The following is an 18,215-nucleotide window of genomic DNA, read 5'->3' as shown; positions in this document are numbered from 1 at the left end:
TATTTATGAAAATTATTATAAAGTGAAACATTTAGTAAATAAAATTGATTTAACAGGAATATTGTTTGTGTGAGCATAATATGTAATAGCTAACAAAATGGGAGGAAAGCTCTAATTAGGAAAAGGTTCAGGTACTTTTGTTTATTTTATTTATTTAGGCTATCAAAAATATCAATCTGTTTATAACAAACCAAACGGATAAGGATAATAATGTAAGGATAATTAATTTGAACTCAATCTCTACCCTCCGTTAAGCTCCATTTCAATCTCAGTACGCTTTTTGTCTTGTTGAAGGTATTGTACTAAAACTAAAACCTTATTGGACAAGAAAGCTCTGGAAACAGATACCACGTGATAAGACGACAGCAGCAATAATTTAATTTATCTAAAAATAAAAATAAATAAAAAACCGTTCATCGACATGAACATTCTCTGGAGGTAATCAGAGCCACATATAGCTCTGGAGGTAATTAACAACGGTTGGGTCGTTTATGGTTGTGATTGGTTGTCCTGGCGCATGCGCACTCGAGCGCACAACTCTAAAGTCAAGTCCGAAAGTTCCACTTCTGCTTTTTGAGAGGAGACGCGGGTTTAATTCAGATGAGCACATTAATATGAGGGACGCTGGGGAATATCTGTTGATTTCGGACACGTACATCTGTTGAAGGAAGTTTATAATTTCAAATAACTTTAGGACCCTCGTTACATTTGAAGGTAAGTCATTTATGATATTTGAAAAAGCGATTAAATAATAATAACGCGCTTCATCAGTATCGCACCTGAGAGTCGTTTGCTCGTTTTAAGATAAGTTAGAATGATGTTTTTAGGCTTTCATTTGTTTACTCACTCTTTTTCTTCTTTTTATCTTACTTAATTATGGGTTGCAAACATTTTAAATGCACTTATTTTATAAAAGTGTTCGTACAAATCTCAAAAATGTAATGTCAGGGTTTACCTGTTCACATTTGAAGGCCTTAGTGATCACTAGAGATCTTCCACTTTTGGGGGGATTTAATCCTATCACTTTCAGAATTTTTTTTGTAAAAATTGTATCTTTATGGGAAGCCTACAACAGCTTGTCAGTGGGGCAGTACCCTTAAATAACGTCTTTGTACCTTTTTACACCTAAAAGTAGCATATTAGTACCTTTTAGAGTAGCAATATTTACCTTAAGGTACTACTATGGGCTTCTTAGGGGTAAATAAGGTACAGTGATGTTCTTTTATGGCTACTGCCCCACTGACAAGCTGTTGTACCCATAAAGGTATGATTTTATTTTTTAACACATTTTTTTTCTGAGAGTGAAGGAGCCAGAGGAACTTTTTTTTTTAACTTGTGAATGTAGACATTCATTTTCAGAGCAGAATTTGCTTGTGGGTGTGACTCTTGGTTGTGCACACAGTAAAGTAAAGCGCTGTCTTACTCTGGGTAGTACTGTAAAGACTCTAAACCTGGAGTCTGTGTATATCCTGTGTTTACTGTGACTTCCAGGGTGGAACTGTGGCCTTTCACAGCGAAAAAAGGTCAGCTATGACATCAGGGACTTTTTTTTTTAATTCTTCAAATAAAAGACCCCAAATTGCTCCCATGCAGGCTTGAAGTGTGGGTCAGATGTTTCCTATCTTGTCCTCCACATGTTTCCTTGTATTCATTTGAACAAACGACAGACCAGCTACAAAATGTCAGAATCGAAGCCATATGTAATGTTCAAAATCGTTGTTGTTGTGAGTGATTGAATCATATGATGAATCATCATGATCACTTCTCCAAGTCACAGAAGCGCCGCATGTGTGTGTGTGAAGTTAAGGGTAGTATACATTTGTATTAAACCTATTATAGATTCAAACAAAATCAAAAGATTTTTTTTTTTAATTCACATAACGTTTTATAAATTTGGATGAGTTTTTTATCTCCATAATCGATTATATTTTTAATAATATTAATGATAATGCTAAATGTTCCCGTATTGAATAAGAATGCATTTCTGTATCGTCGAATAAGGGCTTTACTGACGGGACAGTGGATTGGATAAGACCTAAATGGTTGATGTACGGTGAGTGAGGTGTCTCTGCTCTTCATCAGCCGACAGCTCACTTCTCTTTAAGAGGGATGCTGCTAACATTCCTTACCTTTAAAGCACTTTATCAAACCAAGTGATAAGAGATGGGATAAGATTTTACTTGCATTCAGGAACTCAAAGCATAGGATTTTCTATGTGGAAATCTAAACTCCCATACTCCCACATCCAGTCGATGATTAGTAGCGAATGGGATCTCAACACTAGGAGCTTTTTTTTTACTGCTGAAGGCCAAATACATGTCACATCAGTGTGTTTGTATAGCTCAGTAGCACGACCCATCTGAGGAGTTGGTTGTATTTAGGACTAGGCTCAGCCTGGATAACGGCACGGGCAGTGGGTTGTTTTTCTTTCAGACTACCCCCACTCCATCCCCTATCTCCACATCTGGCCAACGTCAGAGTATGTAAATAAATAAAAACGACTTCTACCTTTGTACGCATAGGCCTGTCTGGGCACTGAGCCAGTCATTAGTGTCCCTCCTACAGTGCTTTGGTTAACAACCCTTTAAGGGAATATGCAGTCTGCTGATTTACTAGCAAAACACGTGAATTAATCTGACAGTAATTTGGCCTGAGGGCGGACTGTACGGTATCTATGTTTAGAGGAAGCGCTGATTGTGAAGGTATGTGAGAGGGAGCGCACATCTGGAGGAGTTTTTCAGGCATCTGAGAGAAGGGGGGAGGGTCAGGGTCTCGATGGAGCTGGTCATCTGGGTCATGGAGCGATTGGTGCATGGCACTCGTATAGAGAGTGGTGAACCCGATCTGTTAAGAAGCTGAAACAAAACATTTAGTGCTACGGCCAATTAAGTCAATCCGACTGTTTTTTCCCCCTTCTTTCCGCATGGAAATGTAATTCCTCACTCCATTTGTGCATGATTAAAATCTGCTGCGTTCACTACTGGAAAGTATTGTTCAAAAGGTTGTGTGGAGCCAAAGATCTCTCCACACTATCATGAGGGGCTCGCTTTTATCCATATGATTTTCCGTCCAAGCTTTGTAAAATGGAAAATCTAAATATCCATGAGATGAACAGAATGGAGCTGGTTCTCATCAGAGTTGGAAACACAGTATGTGTGGTCATACTTGGGTCAGAATGTGAATGCAGAGAAGGTAAAGAGGATATCTAACACTATTGTAGGTAACGTACAACGCATCTGGGTTTCATGTAGTGTTGAATTATTATTGTGTATTCTTAAACTAGCCAAATTACATCCCCTGATCATTTTTTTTACACTTCTAAAGCAAATAATCCGTTTTTTAGAGTTTCTCCTTGCACTATTTGGAGAAGCTGCCAGAAGTCCAGGGCTTCCCCATAGGAAGTGATGCAGGCAGCTGACTAAATACAGCTCCTTTTCCCTCCAGGGATGTGAAGAATGTTTTCCGTTAGCCAAAAGTAACTCGAAAAGCCGTGGATTTCAAGTTGGGGCGGACCTTTACTTTGGCCAGTGTTTCTACAGGTGGTAATGGGTCTGGATGTCAGTTCAAATCCAGTAGATCATAACTTACCCTGGCACTTTTTCATATTAATCAGTGAAGTTTCGGTGAGTAGGCTAGTAGTTGCTTTGTGGTCAGAAGCTTGACTTTGTCATGTGGGCTCTAAAACAACTTTGGTTAGAAAAAAGCTACTCGCCATATCATATATTTTGAACAAGCATTGTAAACAAAGGACTCTTTGACTAAAATCTGATATCCATAAACAACGCCCTGGCCAACGTCTCTTGCTAAATAAAAACTATGAGTGACATGGGCCGGTCTTGCCCTTTCTGCAGTCCTCGTTGATCAGATAAGTGCATAACTGAATAGATTCGTGTTAGAATGAGAATGTAGCTTGTATCTGTTCTCTTTCTCTGGGGGTTGGTGGTAAACAGACAAACAAAGACTTCTGTGTTTAGTTGTTGAGATTTTCAGCTCTCTTGCCCAGTCAGTAACAAAATTAAAAGGGTAATTTGGAGTCTTTTACCCTATTCTGTGTTGGCTTGTCTTTGTGAACAGTAGTGCACAGCATCTTGTCCTAGGGATGGGTCAGTATAGTTTAATAGTGGTTAACAAGTTTTCTCTCTCTTTTTTTTCTCTTATATTGATTTAGCATGCTAAGCTTTAGCTGTTTGCATGGTAAAACTCTCTGAAAAGTTGTTCATCAACCTTTAAATCACCATTGTAACATCCATACACATTTAGAAGGACGTCTTTGGCCATAGAGTTGCATCTCTGTTTCCTTCCATAAGATCATAAGAATGCAATGCAACTAATAAAATGGAACAATAAAATGTATCTGAAGATCCCTGTAATCTGTTTTCACATCCCTTGTCATATAAGCCTGAAGTTCACCTATTCTTATGCCAATATTAATTTGATTTATTCGTATTTCTATTCAGATTTATTTTAGTAATTTTAGTTAAATTTCAGGTTATTTCAGTTTATTTGCCAAGGCAACATTTCAAACATAGTTTTTTAATTTTAGTTTAAAAAAAACTAATTTATTTCAATTTAATGAAAATGACTGAATAGTTTTAGACAACAATAACGACACTGTCCTGCATACCTTAAGAATCGTAGTATGGTTTAGTACTTGTTAGCACATGTGAGCTTTTAGATTTTTAGATTCATCATAAGTGAGGCATAATTTGCCTTGCTAATATAAATTCCTTTTGGAATGGTGATTCCATGATTCATTCAGGGATCTAACCTCTTGGGCGGAGTAGTGAAGCTTCTCTTGGCCTGTGAGCCAATGGCACGAGCATGTTGGTCATGAAGGCTGTGGGACTTTGATGGTCTGGAATTCCAAGCATTCCAACACACAGTGCAGAAAAGTCCTGGGAGAATTGTGCCATTATCCCACACACTTAGTCCCCCCCATTCTGCGTAGTAAGACAGAAACTCATCATATTAGTGCCAGGGAGGAGAGAGAACATCAGATAGATGGATTTGTTCCCTTATCTTTTACTAAAATTGTTATAAAATGTAGTATATACCGTGCTGGATTATGGATCAACTTTTGATCAATAATACTGTATATCAAATTTCTGCACCACTAATGCCATTTGAAGAGTCATGTCCTTGCTTACCTTTGAATGTCTCATTTGTAGGTTTCAAAGAAGGTGATCATGATGTGTGATGCCAGTGAAATGTTGGCAGCTGCTCTGGAGCAGATGGATGGCATCATTGCAGGTACAACTAAATAAATGGAAAAAAAAAACTATGCACAAAAATGATTCTTTCTCTTCTTTCTTATGTGTACTATTTGCAGCTTTACACAGAAATCACCTGTGATCATGTTTATACAAAAATAGACAGAGAAACAAATTATTTGAAGGAATTTTAAAGAACAATGCACATAAACCCACGAAGGGAATGCATTTGCACTGTGAGTGTTTCTGCAGATTTGTAAGAGTGAGAGTATTGCTACATTACAAGCTTTTTCCACTATTTCAGCACTGATGAAATCTAATGCTTATTCAGTATGCGACCACAATACTGTCCATCTCTGGGAACTTCAGAGAAAATGAATGTCTTTGCTTGGAGCAACCTTGAAGGTTATGCTTTCCCATTCACTCTATAATTATGGCAGCGGACGTCCCTGTTTTCATCATCTTGCGATAAGCCATCCGAGTTGTGCGGTCACAGTCATCCAAGCTGTGTAGTATTATTTTTATTTTCTGGGGGAAAAAGCTAAAAGTGGCGACAGCAAAGCATATAGATTTAAAGTGAATTCCCCAAAAAATTGCATTTAAAATAAGATGATTTCAGTTATTTACTCACCCTATTTTTTTGGTTTCAAACATATATGCTGGTTTTCCCACAGGTTTTACATTTGTTTTTCCACTTTATTGATTGAAAAAGGACACAAAAATCACATTCTAACAAAAGCTCTGTGTGATGAACCAATAAATGTCATTCATTAATCACTGATAATCTTCATCTAGTATTATTATAATACTGCAGGTTTTGCATTCGACATCATGACGTTCGGTTAGGACCAGTGATGTTACTTTAGAATTTAAAAATGTTAGAATTTTTTGTTTGTTTTATTACTCAAATTTCCCATAATAAAATAAGATGAGGGTCATTCATTGCTGGGTAAAAAATAATTTTTATCATCAACTGCCCAAGAAATTTCACTCAAATTTCACCTAAATCCCTTTACTGATCCTCATTCCTGCACTTGTCTCAGGTTCTAAGGCCATGAACTACACCAACGGCCTGTTTGATTGTCAGTCACCAACTTCGCCATTCCTGGGCAGCCTTCGGGTGCTGCATCTGCTGGAGGACCTGAGGGCTGCTTTGGACCTTATGGATCCTGAGGAAAAGCAGAGTCTGCGCAGTCAGGTTTCCGAAACCACAGCTGAGGGTCTGATGGAGTGGCTGCAAGGACGACTGGTGGGTTTCCATCAGATTTTGTTAAAGATACAACTGTTAGGTGCTACTACAAATATAGTCTGTAACAGTTATGTTGACCTGTATGTTTTAATATTTAATTTCTTTTAGGTTTAAGTGGAAACAAAAATCATGTACTGTATCAAAATCCTCTTCAAATCTCTCTCAAACCTTGACCCGACCTGGATATTGAAGACTATAAAAATTATATTTTTAATATTCTCCCTCACTCCTCTTTTCATAACTAATTTGAGTAAATTTGGACTCATTTATATAACCTGACCCAGAGATAACCTGTGTGGTACAAAGTCAGTGCTGATTTGTCAGCCTGAAGGTTTCAATGATCTCTTACTTGTGAGTCTTTTATTTGCATCCAAATGAGTTTACCTAAAATAAAAAGCTTTAATAGAGTATTTTTATTTATTTAATTTTAAGAATAAGCATTGCAATTTTTGGCAGTAGGTTTGTAAACTCTACCTGTTTGATGCAAAAACTTGCTCTGAAAAGAACAATACCAATGACTCTCTTTTTTGAAAATATAAAATGTATTCGTCTGTATGTCTGACGTTTTTCTCCCTTTGCATTTTCCGTCCTTTATTCCAGCCATGATTCATTGGGATTAAGCACATTGTAGCTCCCCAGCCCCTTTTTCCATTTCCAACCTGAAGCATGCTTGCTTTACAAAATTTCCACTCCTGGGCTTCAAAATCTTGCTATGTGAAAACCTTTCACATGCATCTCATATAGCAGAGTATCATCCGTATGAACCCCACATGACTCACAGATGGCAGCATGTGATTTCTCTTCCAGGTCCCACTGGCATTTTTCTGTATATGGTCATTTCAGTTCATTTCACTGTGTTTTGTTGACTGTTTAGACTCTAAACAGAGCCTGCTAATTCAAGGATGCACACCAGACCTTATTTGGGAGTGCGTTTCTACATGTTTTATGTAGAATAAATCTATTTCTAACACTCTAAGCATTTATGTTTCCAGACCAATGGCCATGGATCTGCAGCAGGGGATTTGGTCTACCAGGAGCGACTCTCTCGCTTGGAAAGCGACAAAGAATGTCTAGTGCTCCAGGTGTGTTGTCAAAACCAAGTCGAGAGACTTTATGGGTTGTGTGGGATTTTCTTGTCGGATTTGAAGTTGTGCACTTTCCTATTGGCTGTCAGTCTGAACAGCCATTTTGCTTTCTAAATGTCACACATCATTACACAAAACTCAATAAATATACACTTTTATCTCTCAGGTAAGTGTTCTGACTGACCAGGTTGAAGTTCAAGGAGAAAAAATAAGGGACCTAGACTCGAGCCTTGAGGAACACCGCATGAAACTGAGTGCTACAGAAGAGTTATTACAGCAGGTGTGTGGTTTTATAATCTTATGCAATAACCTATGTCCAGTAACAAAAGTGCACAGCATTTAAGCAATTTCTTGTAGGGGTGATCAGTATTGAAGAAATATATTTCCCAGAAAACTAATATCTAACTCGTATTGTGTAGGAGCTGTTTAGTAGGAGTGCTTTAGAGACGGAAAAATTGGAACTGCTGACCGAGGTATCGAGTCTGAAACTAAAGCTAGCCGCTGCAGAAGGGGATTGCAGAGAAAGTGAGGTAATGAGCACACATTTGTACCTTCGCCACTGTGAAATTTCAGGGACCCACTGGCCTAATAAATTACGGTCTCCAGTAATTAATCAGAACCTTAAAAGTGCACTCAATGCAAAACAGAATGAAGTGTACTTGACAACCTGAACATTTAATGAAATTAAACCTGGCTATTATGGTTTGACCACCCTGTGGTTTCAATAGTGGCTATCATTGCTGCTTAAGCTTCCAGCTTCAGGGTGAGAGTGAAACACTTAAGTGCCAGAGCCATTTCCTGTTATAAAACTTTTTTGCCCGTTTGAATCCAGACTACACTGGTCTCATTCAGCTTTCTTTTACTTGCATGAGCCCAGTGGGAGATTCAGTTTCAGAAACCAGAAATCCACTGTGGACCAAAAGAATGGGATAGGTTTCCTCCACGTTAGATTAAAATATTGATTTCATTTTAAGTATACTTTATGAAGTTCTCCGTTCTGTTTTTTCGTATTTTGTCTATCGTTCAAACAAAACTCAAAGCATTTAGCATTGCATGTCTTTTAGCTTTTCCATTTGTGTACAAAACTCTTCTTGACTCTTTGACTTCTGTCTCTTCAGGGTCTTTATCAGGATGTGAAAGACATGCATTTTAAGTTGACTTCAATGGAGAACGAGAGACAAGAACATGAGAGAAGCCTCAACTCTACCAAAGTAAGAGTGCCTCATGGTCAGGTGATAATTTACACAACATAAGATTAACAGCACTGAAGTGTAACAGCTAGCACTTGTTCATGAATCACTTAACCACAAAAGAGAAATCCTTGTGTAGTTCACCCTGACCTAACAGAGTTGCCACTGGAATGTGCCAAGCTAATGAACGTTATCCTTATGCTCAAAGCTGGACAAATTCATAAAAAAATCATGTCTCTTGCTCTATTTTTATTTTTTTTTGCCACTCAGTGTCTCTTTTTTTTTTTCTTAGACCCTTTAAATGGCATTTGTTCACACTACATTATAGTTACATATTGTTTTCTAGTTAATGCATTTTCTGTGCTGCGTTTTAAAGCGAGAAATAAGTCAATTTGGGTTTGGCACAGAGTGAGCTTATTTTTAGTTCTTAAATTGGATGTGCTGGGAGATGTTAATTTGGGTTTTGATTGATCAGGTGGAGCTGAAATCACTACAAATGCAGTTGGAAGAGAAAGAGCAGGCACTTAGAAGACTTCAGGACCAGGCCTTCCCAGAAAGCCCAAACACAGAACAGTCACAAAGCAGAGAAAAAGGTACAATGTGAACATACTGCTGTCAACAACATGTTAACGTTCATTTGCAATGTAACTAGAGTGGATTCAAAATCAAATTTAACCCTGAATGGGAAGATGAATAATAAATATTTAATCTCCATATACAGTGGAGAGTCCAATAATGCACTTTCTTCTGTATACAGAGATGCATTTATATTTTTTTATATATATATATATATATATATATATATATATCAAATATAGATTCTGTGCTAAATTGTGATCGGTATGAATCAAATCCAGTGAGCGACATATTTGTTTACTGTCTCTGTTCATGATTTTGTATTCTTAATCATTATTTTGACCTGCTGATGGACACAAATATAGTGGATGTACAAAAAAAAATAGTAAAAAAGTAAATTAAAAGCGTGGTCTCAGACTTTGAGCCCACTGTATACGCTATATAAATTGAGCCTTGCACAAAAACATTTTAGCGTAATGGAGAAACAATCCCTGCATGTTGTAAGAAAGAAAAAAACATCGTGTTGGAATGTATGAAGTATGAAGGTTTGTATAACGCATGTCTAGACATGCTTTTTGATTGATGGTGACCTGATTTTGGCTGCAGACTCTCCTGCTCTATTAACTGCGCTTTGCTGGATGTGCTTGTATTGTCTCACAATATTTATTCAACACTGCAAATCATCTTTACTTCCAGCAGGCTGGGTAGAACAACAGTGCAGTCTCTGGGGTATTTATTTTAGTGCTTCCAGAGGCATAATAACGTTGTCAAAGGCTTCAGTCGTGTTCTGAAATGGTTAGCATGTTGAATGACATAAGATGTTGTTTTTGTGTGTGTGTGTGTTCAGAAATGGAGGTGCAGAGAATGAGGAGTGCTGTTGAGTCTTTGAAGGCAGCGAATGAAGAGAAGGTAGAAACAAAATGATGTCCTGCTATTTTGCTGTGACGATCACATTAACCACCTGCCAGCACACAGATTACTTCATTTCTAATTAAACCATGGCCACGCTCTTTCTAATTAAACAATATTTGTATAGATGCATGTATGTAGAAGATGTTATATACACTATCATTTAATATATAGAATTTAGTAATAGTTGATATTAAGTTTCATGTTGTTTTAATCTGAATCTTTTTAGGATCTCAAGATAAAAGAGCTGAACCAGTCTCTGATCCGTTACAATAGAGTTCAGGATATGGTGATGTCTCTGCAGGGTTCGAAAGGTGAGGTTTCAATAGCTTTCTTTTGATTATACATGATTTCCTTCTGCTATAATGTGAAACCACTGGTCTTCAGTAGGTGAATCTCCTGTTACCATTTTCAAGTTACTTGTTAGTACATCAGCTCTTTTATATTTTCTTTGAAATTACCTTTAAAGTGTTATTGTAGTGTTACTCAGCCGTTGTCATGAAACGAACTGCTTGTTGACAAAGAAAATATATGCAGTCTTCGAGGTCATCTATAACCTTGTTGACTTCAAGGAAACCCCCCATTGTCCACAGCAATATTTAAACATACCCCCCTCACAATTTCCATCCAGTAAAATGTTTTGGAGCTTGAAATAACTATAAAGATGTATATTCATTATAAAAACACCAAAAAAAAAGAGAGAAATATCTTTATTTTAATGCTTGTTTTGTCTTATTTCAATTAATTTTAAGTAATCTTGAGGGCCCTCTGGTTGAGAACCACTGGTCTAGAGTGATGTGAAATTGCTGTTTGTATCACTCGCATCTACTTCTCTTGGTGTGTCTATGACGTTTAGGCAAAATATTATTTAGCTATTCAGAATATTTCCCAGAAAGCTTTTGTCGACATCCCAGTCTGACTTGTCTGACTTACCCTGTCTCATGACTTTGCTGTTTTCCCAGACAAACCCAGTGAAGAGGACACAAGAGAGTGCGACACCGAGACAGGCTCCACAGGAGGCACAGAGGAAACTGATGAAGTATGAAGGGTCTTACACACACAGTTATGATCACAGGATGTTCCTCAGACTTCCTTTTAAACCCCCTTCTTGCAGTACTTTCATTGTGATGGTCTGACAGAGAATAACAATTTAACCATAACCCTTTGACGGGGAACGTCTCTGTTGTTTTTGTTTGGGAGCAGCATCCTGTGATTCCAGGCCATTTCAACCCTGCCTGCTCCTCTTGTTCATTGAAATTTGAGTCCTCAGGGAAAATCCTCCTCGCTGCTGTTCTCTTGTGCATCAGTGTTGTTGTCTCTCTCACAGCCTCAGCTCATTCCATGTTCAGAGCTGCTCCCTGAAGTCCACCTCATCGGAGTGACCACACTCGGACCCACAGACAGGTCTGTTTACTTACTGTACACATCTTTTATTCAAAGTGTGTTTATACAAAAAAGTATTAATATGTTGATTGAAACAAAAATAATAATATGGTAAATTATAAGAACTTAAAATTAGCCAATTAAAAAATTCATCCTATTACAGTATGATCTTCTGGGAGAATTAGTGCCTTTATTCAAAGAGTAATGGGATACCTTTTTGTACCCTATTCTTATTTTATTTATGTATTTTTATTACATGAATTGTTTGTGACAGATTTATTTTTTCCATTTTTCTTTTTTCAGTGTCTCTGCAGTACAGCAGCCTGAAAGTTCTCGTTTGACAAGCAATAATGAGGTACTAACTTAATCTATTTTATTGCGAGGTTCTGTAAAAATGTTGTAGACTGCATATTCAGCTTTCTGGCGCCCCCTGTTGTTTAAAACTTCTCTTTTTTTGCACACAAAAGCATCACTGTCCTCATGGTGAGCACAACGGGAGGCTCCCCCTACAACATCTCGCCATACATGACACAAACAAGTGGTACTTAACTACAGTAGTCAACATTTGAAGTTGATCAAAACCTTTCAACAAAATGATACAAGAATTTTGAACAATACCCGTTCTTGTCTTAGTTAGGACAACTTTGTTTAGCTTCTTTTATCCACTTCAGATGTTGTCTACTGTAGGTCATTGTGAAATTAGTTCAGCATGAGTCTTGACAAAAACAGATGTTTACAATAAATAAGCCACTTGACTGCATTGGACACATTTTATGAATGATGCTGATTACGAAGCATCTAATTTGTTTGTATGTACAATAATCACTTAGGAGGTTTATAAAATCAATTGTCAAAACGTACACCATCTTAACCAAGACCTTTAAACTTTTGCTTGTAATATTTTAGGATGAAGCCAGTAAAAATGGAGGCTCTCCATCCGTCTCCCCGACTCAGCCCAGCTCAGGGGGGAGTGAGAGTTTTGGCTCTAAAAAAACACGTTCCTCTTTTGGACGCGGCTTTTTCAAGAGCAGAGGAAACAAGACAACCAGCACCCCCAATCTGGGTGAGTATAAAGCGTTATATCAAGTTTTCCTTGAATAATTGAAACAATACAGCTATTTTTTTCACATTACAGTAAACTTGTGCACCTTTCTTGGCACTGCAGATATGTTTTTGTAATATTAACCCTATTCATGAATTATTGGCAGTTGAAGGAGAGCGCAAGGGGACGGAGCACTTGGATTTGGCAGGAGCACAAACTCATAAGCCGAAAGCATTAGAGACGCTCTCTCCTGAAGGGAAGAAGAAATCAAAGGGGATCATGAAGTTTCTTGGAAGGTCTTTTTTTTTTAATGTCTTTCTTAATAAGCTGCACTGGTTATGAAGATATTAACTCCTATGCACATGCTTAATCCCTGCATCAGGATGAAGAGAAGCCAGTCCACGTCCTCTGACCTGGACGATTCTCCAGAGTCAGAGTTTAGGAGAGGTGGAGTCCGAGCTACAGCGGGACCCAGGCTGGGGTGGTCACGTGATCTGCAGCGAAGCAATAACAAGTACATGCAGTTTGTTTGTTAAGGAAGTTATCATTGGAGTTTTTTCTTTTGTTCACGAGGCAGGATAACATGTATTGTTGACGTCTCTCTCAGCGAGCTGGACAGCCCATTTTCACGCTGGAGTAAAGAGCAGGTGTGCGAGTGGCTGCAGGAACAGGGACTGGGCTTGTACATAAATCATGCTCAGCAGTGGATCAGCTCTGGACAGACCTTACTCAAGGCGTCTCAGCATGATTTGGAAAAGGTCTCCTGAACAGCCCTACATTTTTAAATTTGCATATACTTGACTTTTCTTGTCAATACTTCTTTATGTAACTTCAGTTTATTCGGTGTGCTGTATGATATTTGTCTCTGTGCTTCAGGAACTGGCCATCAGAAATCCTCTACACAGGAAGAAACTGCAACTGGCTCTTCATTCGCTGGGCTCAGAGGAAGACGCCATGGGTAAACTGGACTACAACTGGGTTACGCGTAAGTTACAACAATCAGTCATTTGCTTCAACTAAAAAGATTAAGCCTTATGTCTTTAAGACATGCAGTTAATTACAAATGCTATTTAGGACTGCTAGACCTAGTAGTAGGGATGCACCAATAACATTTTATTACAGAGTGAGTACTGACATTATTATTGTAAAAGGATGGCTGGATGACATCGGCCTGCCTCAGTATAAATCTCAGTTTGACGAGGGCAGAGTGGACGGGCGCATGCTTCACTATATGACTGTGGTAGGTGTCTTTTTTTAAATATTTTTTAATGTTTTTGTAAGAAATCTCTTGTTTAGTTCTATATATTTGAATTTTATTCCTGTGATGGCAAAGCTGAATTTTTAGCAGACATTATGCTAGTCTTTAGTGTCACATGATCAGAAATTATCTCAATATGCTGATTTGGTGCCTCAAGAAACAGTTTTTCTTCTTATTACTAATGTTGAAAACAGTTTTTACTGCTTAACATTTGCTGGTGTGGAACCAGCAATTCTAAGGTTCTCAACATCTCTTGGGTTAGGATGACCTGCTGGGTCTGAAAGTAGGCAGTGTGCTTCACCATCTCAGTATTAAGAGGGCCATCCAGGTGCTACGTATCAACTGCTACGACCCCGACTGTCTCCGGCGCAGACCGACAGAGGTAGCACACCCTGACATCATGCTACCATGCACACTTAGCTCCATTCGCTTACAGTATGACTTGGACTTTTGCTCTATTTATTTCCTTTTGATTAGAATAATGCCACACCAGCGGAAATCTGTCAATGGACCAATCACAGAGTGATGGAGTGGCTTCGTTCAGTGGATCTGGCAGAGTACGCACCCAATCTGAGAGGAAGCGGAGTCCACGGAGGCCTAATGGTACATACAGTGGGGAAGAAAACAAGCAGGAAGTTTCTATTCAAGTTCCTTTATCATAATTTTATTTTTTACTTGCTTTTCTCAGGTTTTAGAGCCTCGTTTCAATGTTGAGACAATGGCTCTGCTGCTTAACATCCCACCCAACAAAACACTGTTGAGACGTCACCTTGCGACTCACTTCCATCTCCTGATCGGCTCAGAGGCACAAAACCTGAAACAGGAGTATCTCGAAAACCCAGATTACGCTGTCCTCACGGCCACAGCCAAAGTTAAGGCAAGTGACCGTAAGCGAGGTCGCCTCTGAACTTCCCTTATACATGGAATACAACACTAAATACCTGTTTGATACCTTGTGAAGTTTTACCTGTCCTTTCCCATCCTCTTTTAGCCAAGACGTCTGTCATTTGGAGGTTTCGGCACATTGAGGAGGAAGCGACAGGAGGAGACAGAAGAGTATGTTTGCCCCATGGATGTGCAGATGCCTCAGAGCAGCAGTTTTCATAAAGGCCTCTGCATATACGAGGGCAGCTTGGATCAGCTGGAGCAGGTATAGGCAATTCCATTGACCAGGATGCAATGCAGATAGACTGCTAATCATAGTGCAAATCTGTTTCAATTGGCAGCCTTTAATAACTATTCTGGTCATAGCTGTATGTTACTGCTGTTGTTTAAATGATGTTGTGTATCTCTGTGCAGATGGAGGACTCTGAGGGCACGGTGCGTCAGATTGGTGCCTTCTCGGAGGGAATCAACAACCTGACTGTAAGACAATCACATTAATGCTCCAGCTTACTGTACCGATTACTGCTGTGTTCTCTGTTGCCCTTACCTCAGTTCCTGTGTTCTCCAGAGTATGCTAAAAGAGGATGAATCCTTCAGGGAAGCATCCTCCCGTTCACCTGAAACAAGCACCTATGATGAAGACTAACATAACAGTCATCACTCAAGTCTGTAGCTGTGAAATTTCCCGACAAGCTGAAACCCTCCAGCAAGACACTGATTTTACAATGAAAGCAATAAGCTCCACTCACAGTGAAACTCAAGAGTTACACCATAAATATACCGTAACTCAAACAGTATTTATAAGTGTTTCAGCAAGCTAAGACCAAAGACTACATAGAAAATCAGCTGTTAGTTCTTAAAAAAATGTCTTTTATACTCTAGGCTATTATTATGTGACCATTTGCTGCATGTGTTCACCATTTTTCTATGTGGTTACATCATTTTATTGGGAGGGAAAAGTTGTTTATTTTGCCTGCAAACTCTTGATATTGTTACAGAACCATATCAGTGAATACCATGTACTATGTACTGTTTTATGCATGTGTGTGTTTGTGTGTGAGTGTCAAAGGAATTCAATTAAAATTATTTTTTTTCCAAATCCAATCTCTGTTTTTTAGATGATGCAAGTTAGTTTGTCTTAAGTTCACTCAAATGGAAGAATCTTATCTATGGATCTCGGCCATTTACACTGCTTATGTGCCAAAAACGATCTGTGAGAATCTTAAAAAAATATATATGAAACTGCTATACCTGTCTAAGTGTTAAGCCAGGATGTAAGAGAGACATCCATCAATCCATCCTTCAAACCGCTTTCCCATTGGAGGGAGGTCCACGGCAATGCAGACCTGAAGAAAAAAAAGGTCACACAGAGAATATAGGGACCAGATGCTGTAGCCTCCTTTACCAATACATGCATAAAATAACATTGCCATCTCTGGCTCAGTGGGTCAAGAATGTTTTTTCGATTAATTATATGCAGAATAGAAAGTAATTCCATGTACATGTAGATTAAATTATTAGTTTCATGTTCGTTAGGCTGATAGCCAACAGGAAGTAAATCTAAGTGATCCTTCAAATACCTCACTAACGCTGTGGGTTACAGTAGAATTATTTGTCTTTTATAAATGAAAGTTTTGGGTCGTATCCTACAACTGCTTAAGTTTATCATAGCATCACAAAGCTATCATTAAAAAACCATCCAAAACATCCTGAAGTGAGACCTGAGTTCAAACCCCACTATTGTTTACACTAAATTGTTGTCATTATAACCAAGAAAGCGCCCGAAACGCCAGCCTTGAGTGTGAAAGCCACAGTGGTGCAGTGGTTAAACACATGTGCTGGTGATGAGATAGCTGTGATAGAGATGAGGGTTCAAACCCCACTATTGTTTACATTAAATTAATGTCATTATAACCAACAAAGAGCCCGAAACGCCAGCCTCAAGTGTGAAAGCCACAGTGGTGCAGTGGTTAAACACACGTTCTCAGGCTGAGATAGACGCGGGGGTTCAAACCCCAGTTCAGCTTTTAAATCACAGAGATCCTCCAGGTGAAAAGTGAAATATAAGTTCCAGCACATGACTCAGCAAGAGATCTGTGGCTCAGAGGTAAGAGCGCTGCCTCACGGTTTCAGAGGTTGCTGGTTCGATCCCAGCCAGATCTCCGCGATACGAGTGAATGTTGTATGTGTGAAGGGGCGGGGATGTTTCGGGTCCCCCCCCGAACCCCGTCACGATGTCCAGCAGCGGTTATGCTTCTTTATACAATGAAAAAAAAAATTTAGCTGACTAAAAATTTTGGCCCGCCGTCCCTTCCCCACCTCTTTAGGTTCCCATCATTTGATTTTGAAAGGGGGTGACCCTCCAAAAAGAAAATGATGGTAACCTACATGTTTAGCGCCAAACAACAACATTCACACGTTAGAAGTCTTACCCCGTCCATCAGCAGAAGTCCAGCATTACAGTGAATGTCTGTCCACACGTCCCAGAGCTCTGCTTCTGATGACTGGACGCTCCACACACATCTCGTATTCTGTAGAGGAAACATAAACACAGTTATTACTTCATATAGTATATCTAAGTTTTGAATTTTAGGAATTTTTAAGAAAACTGAATTTTAATGTTAGTCTAAATTATAGTTGATAAATATAAGATGGCATGTATGTTATCACTACCTATTCCTAATAGACATATTTAAATATCTTGCACACAGCAACAAACAGCAGGAACATCAAATATCTATTTTATAGCATGAACATCAGCGGGTGATTATTTGAACATTTATAAAGGTAAAGCAACAATTAATTTCTTCTTCTAAAGCTGTCAGTGAGTTCAGCAAGAGAGCAGCATGTAAACAAAGTGTGATCAACTTCATAGAAGATGCGACTGCCTTCATTCATTACTAACTGTCATTTAGCCTTTTAAAACACGATTTTAGGTAAAAGACACCATCCGGGTTATCTGGAAATCTGCTTTTAGTGTTCGCGTGGAAACGCATTAACAACAACACACTGAATTTGTCATAGCATGAATAAACGCACAGAGGCCTGCAATAACATCTCACAAGACAGAATGACGTGTTACTTAACTAAAACTAAATAACAAGTACAAGTGCAAGTGCAAAGAATAAGGACTTAATACGGATAATGCAAGAGACATGCAGTGCACTGTGTGAAGTTACTTACAGGTGAGTCGCGTGTCACTCGATTCCTGCAGCTTTATCGCAGCGTGTGTCGGTTTTATTTGTTGATGGGCTGGAATATGCGCTTTTCAGTAGCATTAACACTATCACAGAGCTGTCATTATCCTCAGGATATGTATTTAAAACGGCCTAATACTCCACGTGTTGCAACAAAACAACATCATGTCGTCAAACAAACAAAGGTGTCAGACTGAACGTGAAGCCGCTTACGCCGCCTAGTGGAGCGGG

General features: G+C 38.8%; 1 protein-coding gene and 1 long non-coding RNA gene across 2 annotated transcripts; one reads left to right on the top strand and one right to left on the bottom strand.

Annotated features, from left to right (window-relative positions):
- The first annotated feature begins 567 nt into the window (after positions 1-567).
- ppfibp1a (PPFIA binding protein 1a) lies at positions 568-15,889 on the top strand. Its single transcript, XM_084407164.1, has 25 exons — positions 568-714; positions 5,169-5,250; positions 6,254-6,459; positions 7,452-7,541; positions 7,711-7,824; positions 7,964-8,074; positions 8,663-8,755; positions 9,210-9,327; positions 10,158-10,219; positions 10,449-10,533; positions 11,182-11,258; positions 11,547-11,623; positions 11,906-11,957; positions 12,509-12,665; positions 12,811-12,940; positions 13,027-13,158; positions 13,252-13,402; positions 13,521-13,629; positions 13,796-13,884; positions 14,165-14,284; positions 14,380-14,505; positions 14,591-14,779; positions 14,894-15,052; positions 15,202-15,267; positions 15,356-15,889. Exons 2-25 carry the CDS (start codon positions 5,187-5,189, stop codon positions 15,431-15,433), a joined length of 2,655 nt encoding a protein of 884 aa, XP_084263290.1. The 5' UTR covers positions 568-714; positions 5,169-5,186; the 3' UTR covers positions 15,434-15,889.
- On the bottom strand, positions 13,921-18,207 carry LOC311289304. The gene is made up of 4 exons (XR_014627105.1): positions 17,971-18,207; positions 17,220-17,318; positions 16,039-16,133; positions 13,921-15,404 (listed from the first exon to the last, which is right to left on the bottom strand). It is a non-coding gene; the product is annotated as an uncharacterized lncRNA (long non-coding RNA).
- Positions 18,208-18,215: the final 8 nt, after the last annotated feature.

This window comes from Rutilus rutilus, assembly GCF_951802725.1.
Source record: "Rutilus rutilus genome assembly, chromosome: 4".
Lineage (NCBI taxonomy): Eukaryota > Metazoa > Chordata > Actinopteri > Cypriniformes > Leuciscidae > Rutilus > Rutilus rutilus.
Note: the sequence above shows the minus strand (reverse complement) of the source record. Positions and strands in the feature narration are given on the sequence as shown.